Source organism: Cyprinodon tularosa, unplaced genomic scaffold, assembly GCF_016077235.1.
Source record: "Cyprinodon tularosa strain WSP-4 unplaced genomic scaffold, ASM1607723v1 ctg635, whole genome shotgun sequence".
Classification (NCBI taxonomy): Eukaryota; Metazoa; Chordata; class Actinopteri; order Cyprinodontiformes; family Cyprinodontidae; genus Cyprinodon; species Cyprinodon tularosa.
The window spans coordinates 21,789-37,319 of NW_024039380.1; the positions used below are offsets into that span (position 1 = coordinate 21,789).

The 15,531-nt window shown below is 50.0% G+C and overlaps 1 protein-coding gene across 1 annotated transcript; it reads right to left on the minus strand.

Annotated features, from left to right (window-relative positions):
• Window positions 1-1,735: 1,735 nt before the first annotated feature.
• Window positions 1,736-14,858, minus strand: LOC119798767 (MAP7 domain-containing protein 1-like). Its single transcript, XM_038308374.1, has 12 exons — window positions 14,760-14,858; window positions 9,682-9,801; window positions 9,186-9,307; window positions 7,691-7,836; window positions 7,274-7,518; window positions 4,802-5,072; window positions 4,470-4,650; window positions 3,724-3,828; window positions 3,592-3,642; window positions 3,452-3,497; window positions 1,959-2,204; window positions 1,736-1,876 (listed from the first exon to the last, which is right to left on the minus strand). The coding sequence occupies exons 2-12, from the start codon at window positions 9,749-9,751 to the stop codon at window positions 1,866-1,868; spliced, it is 1,494 nt and encodes a 497-aa protein (XP_038164302.1). The 5' UTR covers window positions 9,752-9,801; window positions 14,760-14,858; the 3' UTR covers window positions 1,736-1,865.
• Window positions 14,859-15,531: the final 673 nt, after the last annotated feature.

Sequence of the window (15,531 nt, forward strand, 5' to 3'; positions counted from 1 at the left end):
TATTTTTTATCTTAAAATGCTAAATGTTTCTATATTATTTCTACGATTTAAATAAAATGATTGCTTTAAGTGGGTTGATCTGTCACATTTTACAGCCTCTATACTCCAATTAACGATTAATTAATTACTAAATTACTTAGAAGATTATTTCAATTATCTCAGCCCTATACATATTTATCTGTGCAGTGCTGCCACCTGCTGGAGATCTGCTAAAACTCCATCTCAGTTTCCTGCGAACATGGATGTAAACCAGGCATCCCCAACCTCGGTCCTCAAGGCCCCCTGTCCTGCAGGTTTTAGAGGTTTCCTGCTCCAGCACAGCTGATTTTAATTGAAAGCTGATTAACAGGCTTTTGCTCTACTGCAATCATTATAACCAGCTGTGCTGAAGCAGGAAACCTCTAAAACCTGCAGGACAGGGGGCCTTGAGGACCGAGGTTGGGGATGCCTGGTTTAATAAATCAAAACAAGTTTGGTCTTAAATCAGATATGAAAAAAATCTAGTTTTTCTATTTCCAAACGTTTCAGGAGAGACTGTGAACCATCAGAGGATTTTCATTCTTAGTCCATGATTTAAAGGAACATGAAGCTCAGAGCGAAGGCCTGAAAACAAGAAGAGCTCTGAATAAATGTTAGTGTCTCTGTTGAGGGAATTTGATGCAGCTTTTCCTCTTTAAAGGTTTATAATCTCTAATATTAGCTGTGGTTCCCTGCAGTAAAGGATCCATCGTCTCCTCTGGACGGACTGATCAAAGGAGCGTCACCGCCTCCAGCTGTGGGATCATCTGTTCCTGGTCCTCCTGGATCAGAACCTAAATGGAGCCACATTAGCTTCTCCTCTCACATAGAAGGTAGAACCAGGACCAGGGATCCTGATCCCTGGTCCTGGTTCTGCTGCTTTCTCTTCCACTGGTTTCATGCTCAGTGTGAGAAATCATCAGCATTTTTAAAGAACGTTGTTCTAACCAGAACCATCTGCTTCTGTCTCCTTGAACCCCAGTGGGCCTCAGCAGATGGCCGCTCACACTGAGCCTGGTTCTGCTGGAGGTTTCTTCCTGTTCAAAGGGAGTTTTTCCTCTCCACTGTCGCTACAAGCATGCTTAGTGTGAGGGATTGCTGAAGAGTCAATGAGTCGATGCAATCAGCTGGTTTTCCTTAGATAGAAAACCAAGAATCAATCTGACTGGATGATCTGGTTGATCTGGATCTATAAAGTGACCTGAGATGACATGATGTGAACTGGAGCTATAGAAATAAATTGAATAGAATTGAATCATCTGATGCAGAGTTTCAGAACCAGGGTGGGTCAGACTGGAACGGACCTCAATCAGCCGCTCTGACTGACTGGATTGAAGCGGCTGATTTTCCCAGGATGCTCGGGACCGATCCTGGATCCTTCCTGTCGGGATCCAGAGGGCCTCGGGGCGAGCCGATTGGCGAGCCGCGCTCCCGCTGAACAGATCTACGCAGCCCCCGCCCGTTTTCTTAAAGCTTTATTTATTCACAGGCCTCCTGTAGCAGGAAGACACATTTACACCTGCGGCCGGCCTGCTCGGCGCCGCTGACGTTAAATAACTCAACAATTCAGGACAGAAAACAGCAAACACACACAGAGGTCAACTGAAGGTCACAGGAACAACACCACGACGACGGTCAGAGTAATGGGGGCCAGTGGCAGCTGGTCCAGGGTCGGTCCTCTGGGTCTGCAGAACTCTACAGGTGCTGCAGTGGAACACGCAGAGATGACGTTAGGTTTAATGTTTCAGCTCCCCCTGGTTTGGCACTCTGCTGCAGGAGCCGCCGCGCTCTGGGAGGCGTGCATCTCCAGGCTGCGGCGGAGCGACCAGGCTTCCCTCCATCATGGCTCACAGCACCTCTGCAGGGAGAGAACGGAGAGAAGATGAGGGAGAAGCTAAAGCTGTCCTCCAGGACGCCTCTCAGCCTGGGTGGAGCTCTACCTGCCACATGCTGAGGCTTCATGGCGCCCGACTTCATCAGGTAAGGCTCCGCCCCCTCAAAGGCCAGCAGAGGATCGGCCACCAGCACCCCCTGCTGCTGTGGGCTGCTGGTCATCATGGCCTCTAGATCGCCAATGGCTGAGACGCCGTTCTGATGTGTGCTGGCCTGGACTCCGTTAACGACCAGGGGGCCGGTCTGAGGGGGGCCGGGGGCCACCGGCGCGGGGCCCTGCAGGTTACCAGCAGCTGCAGAGACAAGAGGAGCTCCGTCAGCTTCCTGCTGGGCTCCATCAGCTGGTCGCCATAAACCTGGTCTCTGACGTCACATTTCTATCCTAACATCCTAACAGAACCATCATCCTGGTTCTGTTAGGATGAATTCTGACCCGTTTCCTTTTCTGTCTTTATTCAGTCAGAACCAGCAGCGGTTCTAAAGCTTTTCAGGTGGAGATTCCTGCAGCTTTGGCCACAGAATCTAAAGAACCAGGATGAGCAGCATCCTAAAAAAGTTCAAATCAATCCACTGGACTTTGTTTCCAAGTTTGAAGACGTTTCTCTTCCATCCAGGAAGATTTTTCAATTCCAAATGTCAGAAATAGCGTTTAGTTCCAGGTTTTATCCAGCAGCCCAACAAAGCCTGGTTTTAGTTTAGAAAACATGCAAATAGCTAGGCATGTAGCTAGGCTAACTGCATGTAGCTAGGCTAACTGCATGCAGCGAGGCTAACTGCATGTAGCTAGGCTAACTGCATGTAGCTAGGCTAACTGCATGTAGCGAGTCTAACTGCATGTAGCTAGGCTAACTGCATGTAGCTAGGCTAACAGCATGTAGCGAGGCTAACTGCATGTAGCTAGGCTAACTGCATGTAGCGAGGCTAACTGCATGTAGCTAGGCTAACTGCATGCGGCGAGGCTAACTGCATGCAGCGAAGCTAACTGCATGCAGCGAGGCTAACTTCATGCAGCGAGGCTAACTGCATGTAGCTAGGCTAACTGCATGCGGCGAGGCTAACTGCATGCGGCGAGGCTAACTGCATGCAGCGAAGCTAACTGCATGCAGCGAGGCTAACTTCATGCAGCGAGGCTAAATGCATGCAGCGAGGCTAACTGCATGTAGCTAGGCTAACTGCATGCAGCGAAGCTAACTGCATGCAGCGAAGCTAACTTCATGCAGCGAGGCTAAATGCATGCAGCGAGGCTAACTGCATGCAGCTAGGCTAACTGCATGCAGCGAGGCTAACTGAATGTAGCTAGGCTAACTGCATGCAGCGAGGCTAACTGCATGTAGCCAGGCTAACTGCATGCAGCGAGGCTAACTTTAAATCTTTAGTGTCTGTCTTGGATCAGAGGCCTCCTGCAGCTCAGAAACGCGTTAAAGGTGACGAACGTGAAGCTCTGCGGCGTTCAGCTCCGTTTCGAGCCACCGGAAACATAAGGATGGATTCCTGAGGAGCCGCACCGCTTCCTGTGAACGTCATCATGAGGTGACCTTACCCTGACTCAGCTCGGAGCCGTTGACCTGCGGGGGGGCCCTGACGTCCTTCTGAGGATCAAACAACAAACATGTTTGTGTTCCGGCTCAACAACAGCAGAAGCTTCATGACTTCAGGCCAGTTTCCACAGATCACACCAACCTTGTCTCCTGCGTCGCTCTTCCGGGTCCTCTTCATGATCTCCTCCAGGCGCTGAGCGTATCAGATCAGATCACATCAGATTTTCTGCTGAGCGTCACATCGTGACTCTCTGAACTTTGAAACTGTCCCCACCTTCTTCCTCTCCAGCCGCTCCTGCTCCTCCTTCTGGAAGTGCTTCTCCCTCTCGATGCGCTGACGCTCCGCCTCCTCCCGGGCTCTAGCCTCGGCTTCCTCCCTCTGCAGAATGAGACCAGAAGGAGACTCGGATCATCCAGAACCAGCAGAGGAGTCAAACATTCATCGTCTGCAGTGCTTCTGAGCGCCAGCAGGAGGCAGCAGATGCTGCCTGGGTCTGCAGTGTTTTAACAGCTTCTCAGCAACGGGAATCCACCTGTCAACCCGCCGCTGCCGGTGAACCGTATGCATCGGTTAGAGGCGGAGCTTCAGACGCCCCTCAGGGTTCTGGTTCTTCCTCTGGTCCTTATCTCTGAACCATCAGGAAGAGTTTAGAGATCCAGAACCAAAGCAAGGTCTGCAGAAGTTCTGATCCTTAACATCATCTCATCCACTTCCCGCCTCAGCTGATCCAGAAGGTCAGAGCTCAGAACAGAACCATCTGGAAGCCAGGAGTCCAACAGGAACCTGGTTCTGGTTGGGTTAAACAGAGACCCAGAACCAGAACCAGAACCAGAAGGAAACCACAGCCTCAGCAGTTCTGCTGAGCTGAAGCTTTAGCCGACCTGATCCACCTGTGGGATGTTCTCCTCAGTCTCCCTCTGCTGATCTTAGCAGAGGAGGTGCGGAGCGTCCTGCTATCAGGGTCAGATCAGATAAACCAGAAAAACGGACCAGAACTTGTCCAACTGGGTCGGACTCACCTGCTTCTGCAGCCGCTCGTTCTCCTCCTGCTCGGCTTTGGCCCTCCTCTGCGCCTCCTTCTCCTCCTCGGCCCTCTGGACCTCATCCCTCAGGCGCTGCTGCTCCGCCATGAATCTGGCCTCCTCCTCCCTGCGCTTCCTCTCCTCGGCCTCGCGGGCCATGGCCTCCTCCCGCAGAGCCCTGAGGAGGAGTCAGAGAGCAGCTCAGGCTCCATATTGAACCTCTGGTTCCTGCAGTTCTAGATCAGCCAGGCTGAGACCGGGATCAGGATCAGGACCAGCGGCTTGGCTGAAACTGCTCCTTAACTTTCATCAGTTGATTTCATTCCCACCTGTTGCGCTGCTCCTGCTCCAGACGCTCCTGCTCCTCCCTCTCCCGCTGCTCCCTGGCCTGCCTTCGTTTCTCTGCCAGGACACGGGCCGCCTCCTCCGGGTCGTTGGTGCCGGCCGACGGTTTACTGGCCGGGGTGGATGTGGTGCTGACGGAGGCGGCAGCTGGAGCTGCAGCGGGCGGAGCGCTTGGTGCCACCACCACTGGGGGGCTGAGAGACGGAGGAGTGAGCGGAGCTGAGGAGACCACTATGGCTGGAAGGTTGCTGCAGGCTGTTGGACGAAACACAGAGATAATAACCACAGACGTCACGGTTTCCTGTTCCGGTCGTATGAAGGAAACATCCTGATCTCCCGCCTATAGATCTGCTTCCTAGAATCTCCTGGAATCCTTCAATCTGGGCGGGACCACCAGCTTTCTGGACGACCATCTGTGGGTCTGTCCGTGGGTCCGTCTGTGGATTCGTCTGTGGGTCCGTCTGTGGGTCAGACTGTGGGTCAGACTGTGGGTCGGACTGTGGGTCCGTCTATTGGTCCGTTTGTGGGTCCGTCTGTGGGTCCGTCTGTGGGTCCGTCTGTGGGTCCGTCTGTGGATCCGTCTGTGGGTCAGACTGTGGGTCCGTCTGTGGGTCCGTCTATTGGTCCGTTTGTGGGTCCGTCTATTGGTCCGTCTGTGGGTCCGTCTGTGGATCCGTCTGTGGGTGCGTCTGTGGGTCCGTCTGTGGGTCAGACTGTGGGACCGTCTGTGGGTCCGTCTATTGGTACGTCTATCGGTCCGTCTGTGGGTCAGACTGTGGGTCCGTCTGTGGGTCAGACTGTGGGTCCGTCTGTGGGTCCGTCTGTGGGTCAGACTGTGGGTCCGTCTGTGGGTGCGTCTGTGGGTCCGTCTGTGGGTCAGACTGTGGGTCAGACTGTGGGTCCGTCTATTGGTCCGTTTGTGGGTCCGTCTATTGGTCCGTCTGTGGGTCCGTCTGTGGATCCGTCTGTGGGTGCGTCTGTGGGTCCGTCTGTGGGTCCGTCTGTGGGTCAGACTGTGGGACCGTCTGTGGGTCCGTCTATTGGTACGTCTATCGGTCCGTCTGTGGGTCAGACTGTGGGTCAGACTGTGGGTCCGTCTATTGGTCCATCTGTGGGTGCGTCTGTGGGTCCGTCTGTGGGTCAGACTGTGGGTCCGTCTGTGGGTGCGTCTGTGGGTCCGTCTGTGGGTCCGTCTGTGGGTCCATCTGTGGGTCAGACTGTGGGTCCGTCTGTGGGTGCATCTGTGGATCCGTCTGTGGGTCCGTCTGTGGGTGCGTCTGTGGGTACGTCTGTGGGTACGTCTATCGGTCCGTCTGTGGGTCCGTCTGTGGGTGCGTCTGTGGGTCCGTCTGTGGGTCAGACTGTGGGTCCGTCTGTGGGTCCGTCTGTGGGTGCGTCTGTGGGTCCGTCTGTGGGTCCGTCTGTGGGTCCATCTGTGGGTCAGACTGTGGGTCCGTCTGTGGGTGCGTCTGTGGATCCGTCTGTGGGTCCGTCTGTGGGTGCGTCTGTGGGTACGTCTGTGGGTACGTCTATCGGTCCGTCTGTGGGTCCGTCTGTGGGTGCGTCTGTGGGTCCGTCTGTGGGTCAGACTGTGGGTCCGTCTGTGGGTCCGTCTGTGGGTGCGTCTGTGGATCCGTCTGTGGATCCGTCTGTGGGTCCGTCTGTGGGTCCGTCTGTGGGTCCGTCTATTGGTCCGTCTGTGGGTAAGACTGTGGATCCGTCTGTGGGTCCGTCTGTGAATCCGTCTGTGGATCCGTCTGTGGGTAAGACTGTGGGTCCGTCTGTGAATCCGTCTGTGGATCCGTCTGTGGGTCCGTCTGTGGGTCCGTCTATTGGTCCGTCTGTGGGTAAGACTGTGGATCCGTCTGTGGGTCCGTCTGTGAATCCGTCTGTGGATCCGTCTGTGGGTCCGTCTGTGGGTGCGTCTGTGGGTCCGTCTGTGGGTCAGACTGTGGGTCCGTCTGTGGGTGCGTCTGTGGATCCGTCTGTGGATCCGTCTGTGGGTCCGTCTGTGGGTCCGTCTGTGGGTCCGTCTATTGGTCCGTCTGTGGGTAAGACTGTGGATCCGTCTGTGGGTCCGTCTGTGAATCCGTCTGTGGATCCGTCTGTGGGTCCGTCTGTGGGTCCGTCTGTGGGTCCGTCTGTGGATCCGTCTGTGGGTCCGTCTGTGGGTCAGACTGTGGGACCGTCTGTGGGTTCAGACTGTGGGACCGTCTGTGGGTTCAGACTGTGGGACCGTCTGTGGGTCCGTCTATTGGTCCGTCTATTGGTCTGTCTGTGGGACCGTCTGTGGGTCTGTCTGTGGGTCCGTCTATTGGTCCGTCTATTGGTCCGTCTTTGGGTCAGACTGTGGGTCAGGAACTTGCTCTCTGGTTGGCTATTTCAGTTCCCCCTCTGATTTCAGGTACTCGGATACACTGACACTGAACTGCACCTTTGTTACCATGGTAACTTACACTTTTTCTCCTCTGAATCATCGGCCTGCTGCTTCCCGTCTCTGGTTTCCACGGGAACTGCAGAGACAGCTTGGGGCTGCACTCTGGCGGGGGTCTGGGCCCGTTTGGGTCGGTTCTTTGGGACAGCTGAAGGAGGCGGTGTCTTTTTCCCTATGGGCGTCTTGGAGGTCGGTACCGGAACCAGAGGAGACAACGGCCGGCTCTTAGGGGCAGGCGAAGGAGGTCTGTTCCTGGGCCTCGGAGCGCTGAGGAGCAGAGGAAAGGAGAACAATGAGCAGAACCACAAGGGGAACAATGAGGAGAATCAGGAGGACCCTCTATGTTCATGTTCATAACCAGCTCCCTCATGACAAGGTTCTGGCTCATCTTCAGGATAAAGGAACCGGCCTCCAGCTGCTATGGGAGCGATTTCAGTACCTGCTCTCAAGTCTGGATCTGGAGATTGTGGCGCTTGGTGATGATGTCATCTGTCTCTTTTTCTGCACTCTCTCCTTTGTCAGAGCATTCTTCTCCTTCTCGTTCTCTCTCTCCTTGTCCTTCTTCTCCTTCTTCTTCTTGTCCCCCTGGAGGTGAGATCAGGATGTTAGCGTCGGACCAGGAAGTGATCGCTGATGGTGGTGTGAACGTTCGGTTCCTCCTCCTGTCTGCAGCTCCATCTGAAAGCAGGACATCATTTAACCAAGATCACAGTTTAGCTTTGAATGATGGTTCTGATCCAGTCAAATATTCAGAACCTTCTGGGCGACAGTGGTGTCCGATGTAGGAGTCTGCCCTGCAATCCAAGGGTTGTCGGTTCAACCTTCCGGCTTTCAGTGTCGTTGTGTCCTTGGGCAAGACATTTCACCTGCATTTCCTACTGATGGTGGACAGAGGGTGGCGCCAGCGTACGGCAGCTTGGCTTCTGTCAGTGAGCCCCAAGGCAGCTGTGGCTACAGTGTAGCTCACCACCATCGGTGTGTGGATGAATGGGTGAATAACTGAATTAAAGCGTTTTGGTCACGTCTCCTGACTTGAAAAGGCCCAATATAAATACAGGCCATTAACCATTTAGTTTCCTCTCCACATGTCCAGAGTCTCCATCCAATCGTGGGTCTCTGTTTCCTTCCTTCCTGCTGGAGGACTTCCTGGTTTCTGACCAATCAGAGCCCAGAAGGCAGACAGACACACTAGTATACCATCCAGCAGATTTCAGGCAGGATGGTTCTGGAGAAACTGGACATGAAGGTTCTGTTTGATGGATCTCTGGTTCTGCCATCCCTGAACGCCGTGCCGCTACGCGATCCGACCCGGAAGGGCGATCTGTCCTCATTTATACCCCCAGATATTCATCCAGGTCGCACTCGATTTTATTTTGTTGTAAAGACCTAAATTACATTTTTTACCTCCCCAAAAATAATAAGCAAACACGTGTTAAAGGTTAATAATATATTTTCTAAGAAAATAAAAACATTAAAATCTTTTCTGTTTTATCCTCTGTTCCTGATCTGTACAGGAAATGGGATGCTACGCTAATCCCAGGAGCTAACTTTATCAGCTTTGGATTTAAACATATATTATTTTATTTTTTTCCTTTCGTGTTAACATAATGCTATATAGTGCGTAATCTATAGAAAGAAACAACTAAAATGCAGATAAACAAGGTTTAATCAGATTTAGCCGGACTACTCTGAGCGTGTCACATGATGACATCAGAGAAGCAGAAGTCATAAACCGTTTTTTTAAAGATGTGTATTAACATTCTCTAGTGAGTTAAGGATAGAAAATCAGTCATTTTAGTTCCATCGTTACATTTATTTATGGACACCCGGATGTATATCAGGTCACGCATGCGCAGGACGGATCGGATCAGGTAGTGACACGCCGACCCAAGTTCACGTGGATCCCACACAGACTGAGTTGCGGCGCTGCTCACCGGGGTGGAGTTTCGCCGACGCTGCCTCTGTGTGATGTCTGGCGTGCTGGCGGAGGAAACTCTCCATCGCTCTGCGGCGCTCTGGTGCTGATGAGAGCGGCTGTTGAAGGGACTGGAGGAGGCTGGACAGGAGAACGGGGACAGTCTGAGCAACAGAGACAAAGAGGACAGACAGAGAGAGACAGAGAGACACAGAGACAGAGAGAGACAGACAGAGACAGAGAGACACAGAGACAGAGAGAGACAGACAGAGAGACATAGAGATAGAGAGAAACAGAGGACAGACAGACAGACAGACAGAGACAGACCACGCAGCGAGACATCACCAGTCCCTGCTGAGTCCTTCTAAAGCTTCTCTCTCCATCATTTCATGTCTGAAGTCAGCTCTGGATGGACTCAGGGAATCAGGGACGAACAAACCAACAGTTTCAGGGTCCAACAGGGGGACAAACAGACCTGCTGTCCCTCTGCCGCCTGGGACCAGCGTCTTACTCACGCGAGTCGCCGCTGTTCAGGAGCGTGGCGGCGCTGCGGCTCCGGGCCAGGAAGGACAGCGTCGGCGTCATGAGCCGCTCCACGATGCGGCTCTCCCATGGGCTGAGGCGCAGGCTGCGGGCTGACACAAGAGGGCGCTGTCAGAGGCGGGGTACTGCGGCATCACTCACACCTCCTCTGCAGCGTTTCCTGCTGCCTTCATGTGTTTGAACACAGATAAACACATGAAGCAGCAGAGAGCGGGATGATGAGGTCACATGGTGAATCTCTGCCTTCGTCACACAGAAAGCTTCACACACATCCCAGCAACTCCAGACTGGTTTCTAATAAATGATTCCAGATTCCCAGTTAACCCATCCCATTGTTTCCACATCAGACCTTCATCTGAGGAAGACCTCCCTGATCCTACAGGACCTTCGGCGTGGTGTCTGACATCCATGGCTCCTTCCGGAACAGTTCCGGTCCGGTACCAGGACTGGCTCAGACATCAGGCTGTGCTCTGACTGGGTGATCTACAGATATATGTTTCTAGAACGGTGATCAAACATCTGGAACATTTACAGATGTTCTGACCACCTGGAGAAAATGTGGAGAATGAGCTTCTTGATGAGGCCAGAACCCCAACAGCTGGTTCTGGACCAGACGCCTCAGGTTTAGCTTTTACCTGAAAGGACTGCATTTCTCCAGGTTCCTCAACAGAACCATGGATCCAGTCAGCAGCATCTTGTTCCTGCCAGCGGAGCTTCAAGATCAAAGATCTTAGAAATCTATCATCATGTCAGATTCATTCTAAGAAAGAAATATCTGTGTTTCATCTCTGTGCTTCTCCTGTCTGCACTCCACGCTGAGGCGGAGCCTCGGTACGCCGACCAACCACACCATGTTAGACAGCTTCTACCTGATGACAGCTGACATCACTCATCGTGTTTTACAGCTGATGACCTCACTACCTCCTGTTGCTAGGAAACAGCCCCCCCCCTTTATTTCCCTTTGACAATGGAGCAGGACGAGCTGCTGAGGGACTGTTCACTTTTCAGCAGCTGTCCTCCTTCATCCATCCATCCATCATCCATCATCCATCCATCATCCATCCATCCATCCATCATCCATCCATCCATCATCCATCCATCCATCCATCCATCATCCATCCATCCATCCATCCATCCATCCATCATCCATCCATCCATCATCCATCGATCCATCATCCATCCATCCATCCATCATCCATCCATCCATCCATCCATCCATCCATTCATCATCCATCCATCCATCCATCCATCCATCCATCCATCCATCATCCATCCATCCATCCATCCATCCATCCATCCATCCATCCATCCATCCATCCATCATCCATCCATCCATCCATCCATCATCCATCCATCCATCATCCATCATCCATCCATCCATCCATCCATCCATCCATCCATCCATCCATCCATCATCATCCATCCATCCATCCATCCATCATCCATCCATCCATCCATCCATCATCCATCCATCCATCCATCCATCATCCATCCATCCATCCATCCATCATCCATCCATCCATCCATCATCCATCCATCCATCCATCCATCATCCATCCATCCATCCATCCATCCATCCATCCATCATCCATCCATCATCCATCCATCCATCCATCATCCATCATCCATCCATCCATCATCCATCCATCCATCCATCCATCCATCCATCATCCATCCATCCATCCATCCATCCATCATCCATCCATCCATCCATCCATCCATCATCCATCCATCCATCCATCCATCCATCCATCCTCCATCCATCCATCATCCATCCATCCATCCATCATCCATCCATCCATCCATCCATCCATTCATCCTCCATCCATCCATCATCCATCCATCCATCCATCCATCCATCATCCATCCATCCATCCATCCATCCATTCATCATCCATCCATCCATCCATCCATCCATCCATCCATCATCCATCCACCCATCCATCATCCATCCATCCATCCATCCATCCATCATCCATCCATCCATCCATCCATCCATCCATCCATCCATCCATCCATCCATTCATCCTCCATCCATCCATCATCCATCCATCCATCCATCCATCCATCCATCCTCCATCCATCCATCATCCATCCATCCATCCATCCATCCATCCATCCATCCATCCATCCATCCTCCATCCATCCATCCATCCATCCATCCATCCATCCATCATCCATCCATCCATCCATCCATCCATCCATCCATCCATCCATCCTGTCCTTTTAAATTCTTGCAGCTTTATTATTGATGATCTGAGTCGATACCATGGCAACAGTGAAGCTCAAAGCTGAATGGCTGGTTGCGTTTGGCTGTTTAAAAGCAACAAGCTCTAAAATAGAAACATGCTGCTGTTGTGTAAACGTGAGTTAAATGTTCCTGATTGGCGGTTTAAGAACTTTTAAAAACAAAGCAGAAATCAGTGAACCTTTGTGAACTTTAAATGGATCCTAAAACAAAAGTCTAAGATCAAGTGTTTGTCCTTAAACTGGACCAGAACATCTGCATAATATCACCCCTGCTGCCATTGTAGCTTAGTGGCTAAAGGTTACTGAAGCTACCATTTTTGGTTTGGGTGATGATCTGCGTAGGATTTTCTCACCATTAGCAACAAGTTTCACTTTGTTTAACCCTAATTTAGTGCTCATCAATTAAATGGGATTAAATTCCTGCATTGTAAGATGGGTTCTGATAAAGCTGGTAGCTGAATTAAATTCTGATTTTAAACAGACTGAAGCCAAAACTGTGAATAAGCTCAAACTAAAAAAGGCTTTATTGATTCATTTACAGCCTCCTAGAGTTTGAAGAATGCAGCGTAAAACAGACACGGCACAAACAGTTCAGTTTCTATTCTGAATGCTTTTCTAGGCTATTTATCAGAAATGCTAAAACCAAGTTTAGCATTTTCAGTTTAAAAGTTACTCATGTTTAAGGTATCTACATTTAGCAACTGAGTAACAGACTCTGAAAATAATAAAATGAAATATATAAGGTATGTAGGGGTGACCACTGCTTGCTAAAGCTACGCTGCTATTGATCATTTCTTAGTTAAACTAAATAATAATCTTAACTTTAACTTTGCTGTATTTCATGGTAGTAAATCCACCTCAGAAAAAATAATCATGCATTCATCTAACAGTCTGATGTAGGACGAGCTACGCTTGACGCATTAGCTTTTTTAAAGCTAGCCCTGTTAGCAATCTATGGTGGCGCATTAGCTTTGTGGTTTCTTCTAGCTAATGGAGGTTAAAGGAACTTAAAAAAAAACCTTCTAATTTAACTTCTTTTAATCTAAAATGAACACACATTTTTATTTATACAACATAAATACTATAAATACACGTCCCATTCATGCTTTTTGCTAACTGTGTTAAAGACATAACATGTTAGCATGCTAAAGGTAGCCTTTCCTCTTTAGCCCTCCAATGTGAAAAAGAGCCATAAAAAACTCACAAGAAAATCATGTTACTTTATAAAAAATAAATCGATTAAAGTTTTAAGTTCTTCAAAGCTAAAATCTTTGATTTAAGCTAAATTCTGGTTATTTATCCTTTCACAGCTAGCATGCTACAGCTAGCCACTGACTTCCACCCAGCCGACATTATGAATTTACTTTAGCCTTTTGTTGTTTATGTCACTTAATATTGTAAACATTTAAGTCAAAATAAATCAAATTAAACAGATATTTTGTTTCTTAAAGCCTGAGTCACATCGGCCGCTTCTTAATTTCTGATCCAATCTTTTTTCACGTCATACGACATGATTTTCTTTCTGATCAGATGCAAAATCAAATTCAGTGTGCATGTCTCTGATTTATTGGGGTTATTCATTTTTGGAAGCAGTTTTTAACCCTAACGTCAACATGACGGTTGGTCTTTAGCTTAAAGCAGCATTTTATGGATTTTTCACATTTCTATAGAAAATCACACATTTCTAACATTTGGTTTTTCAATGTGATTTCCTGTCATTGTAACCAAAGACTGTCCAGCTGACAATAATAATGATAACAGATATTTAAGCTGTAAACTTAACAGCCTAGTAATACAAACAAATAATGATAGATCCAGTGGCGGTTCAAGACCAAAAGGGGGCTGGGGGGGGGCGGTGTATTTTCATAGGGGAAACAGAAAAGCATAAAGTTAAAAACAGGGAAAGCTATACCGATATATTAAGACTGCTGCATGAAGGGACGTTTATTTTCAATTAGGTTTTATTAAAATTCTGTCTTATTATGGTAATATACACTCATTATTTAGGAATTTTACATATTTTCTACTTAATTTCTGTTAAAATTACAATTTTCTATAAAATCTCAATTAGAACTTGAGAAAAACTGATCAATTCAGCTGTAAAAAATCGTTTTTTATTTGTTTTGAAAAAAAAAACATTTAGCAGATGAACACTGGGATCGTATCTCATTATCACTGAAGCTATCAGCTTATTGTTTTTAAATAATTAAACAAGAATTTGTAAAGAAAACAAATGAGATGGATCCAAAGGACCAATCGGTAATCATGTCTGTTCCAGCGCAGATCATCATCAGCATTTCTTTTAGTATTATGTCTTCAGTACAGCGGCCATAACAGGGGCCAGGACATGATCTACTGGGGCACTGGCCCCCGTTGGCCCCTGCCTAGAACCGCCCATGGATAGATCAGATGGGAGTGTAATAGTTACACTCTGATTGACTGTCTACAGTCAGTATAACCCCCCCACCATCACCACAGTGAAGGAGACAACCAAGAAGCGGGTGGTGAGACGGATGGAGGCTCATAAACCATGAAGCAAATGTGAGGCAAAGGACTCAAATCAAAGACAAACCACCAACTAAAATAAAAACCCACGATGCAAACGAGACCCAGAGCGTGACGGGACGAGGAAGCAGGCGGTAATGACCGGTCACCAAGCACAGGCAGGCAGGCAGGCAGGCCACCACAGACAACAGTTAGAAGAAGAACCAAAGAAAACCAGATTAGGGAGGGGGGATGAAGAGGAGGGGTGAGGGAGGAAGAGGAGGCCTGGTGGACACTGACGCCGGCCTGTCCTTACTTCTGCTGGGGGAGTTCCAGAGCGTGGCAGAGGACTTGGACAGCCTGCTGTTAATGACAGGGTCCACCTGTCTGGGCAAGTTGACCGTGGAGGCCGAGCATCTGCCTGCACCGGAGAGAACGCAACAGACAACAACTGTTCATATGGGACCCGGGGCGTGGCGGCGCCCACTGCCATCAGGAGACAGGAATGCCCCCCCCCCCACCAGTCTGGATCACACAGCTGCCTTCAGGTGCTCACTACCCCCCCGCTAAACTTCAGCCCATCTGGACGCAGACTGCAGGAGGCAGGGATGGAGGTTTGAGGAAAGTTTAGGGTTCAGATAGAAAACATGGTGGATTTAAAGGGACGGTGCGTGTTCCAAAATAAAGACAATGAAAATAAAGACAGAGTCAGATAGATTGAGGATTCCTCCAGCATGTCGCAGACTCAGAAGGTCTGTTACTCTCCAGCAACAGTCAGGGAATGTTAGCGTTAGCAGCAGGCACAACTGTGTGGGTCATCGCCCTCGGTAACCCCGCCCCCCCAGGCAGGCAGGCCTTTTCCTGGCGTTGCATCAGCTGCAGCATTGAGCTGCAGTCTGTGCAACACAGAGAGTCAAATGACATGTAGCCGAACACTCTGCCCCTCCCAGCTCCTCATCAGAAACTCACTTTCTCTGCGGGAGGTCTGGTTGAGGCCGCCGGCCCACGACCACCTCTGCTGGCGGATCTCAGCCCACGTCTTCTTGGTGGACCTCCTGATGGCCGCCTCGTATCGCTCCTGTGGATTA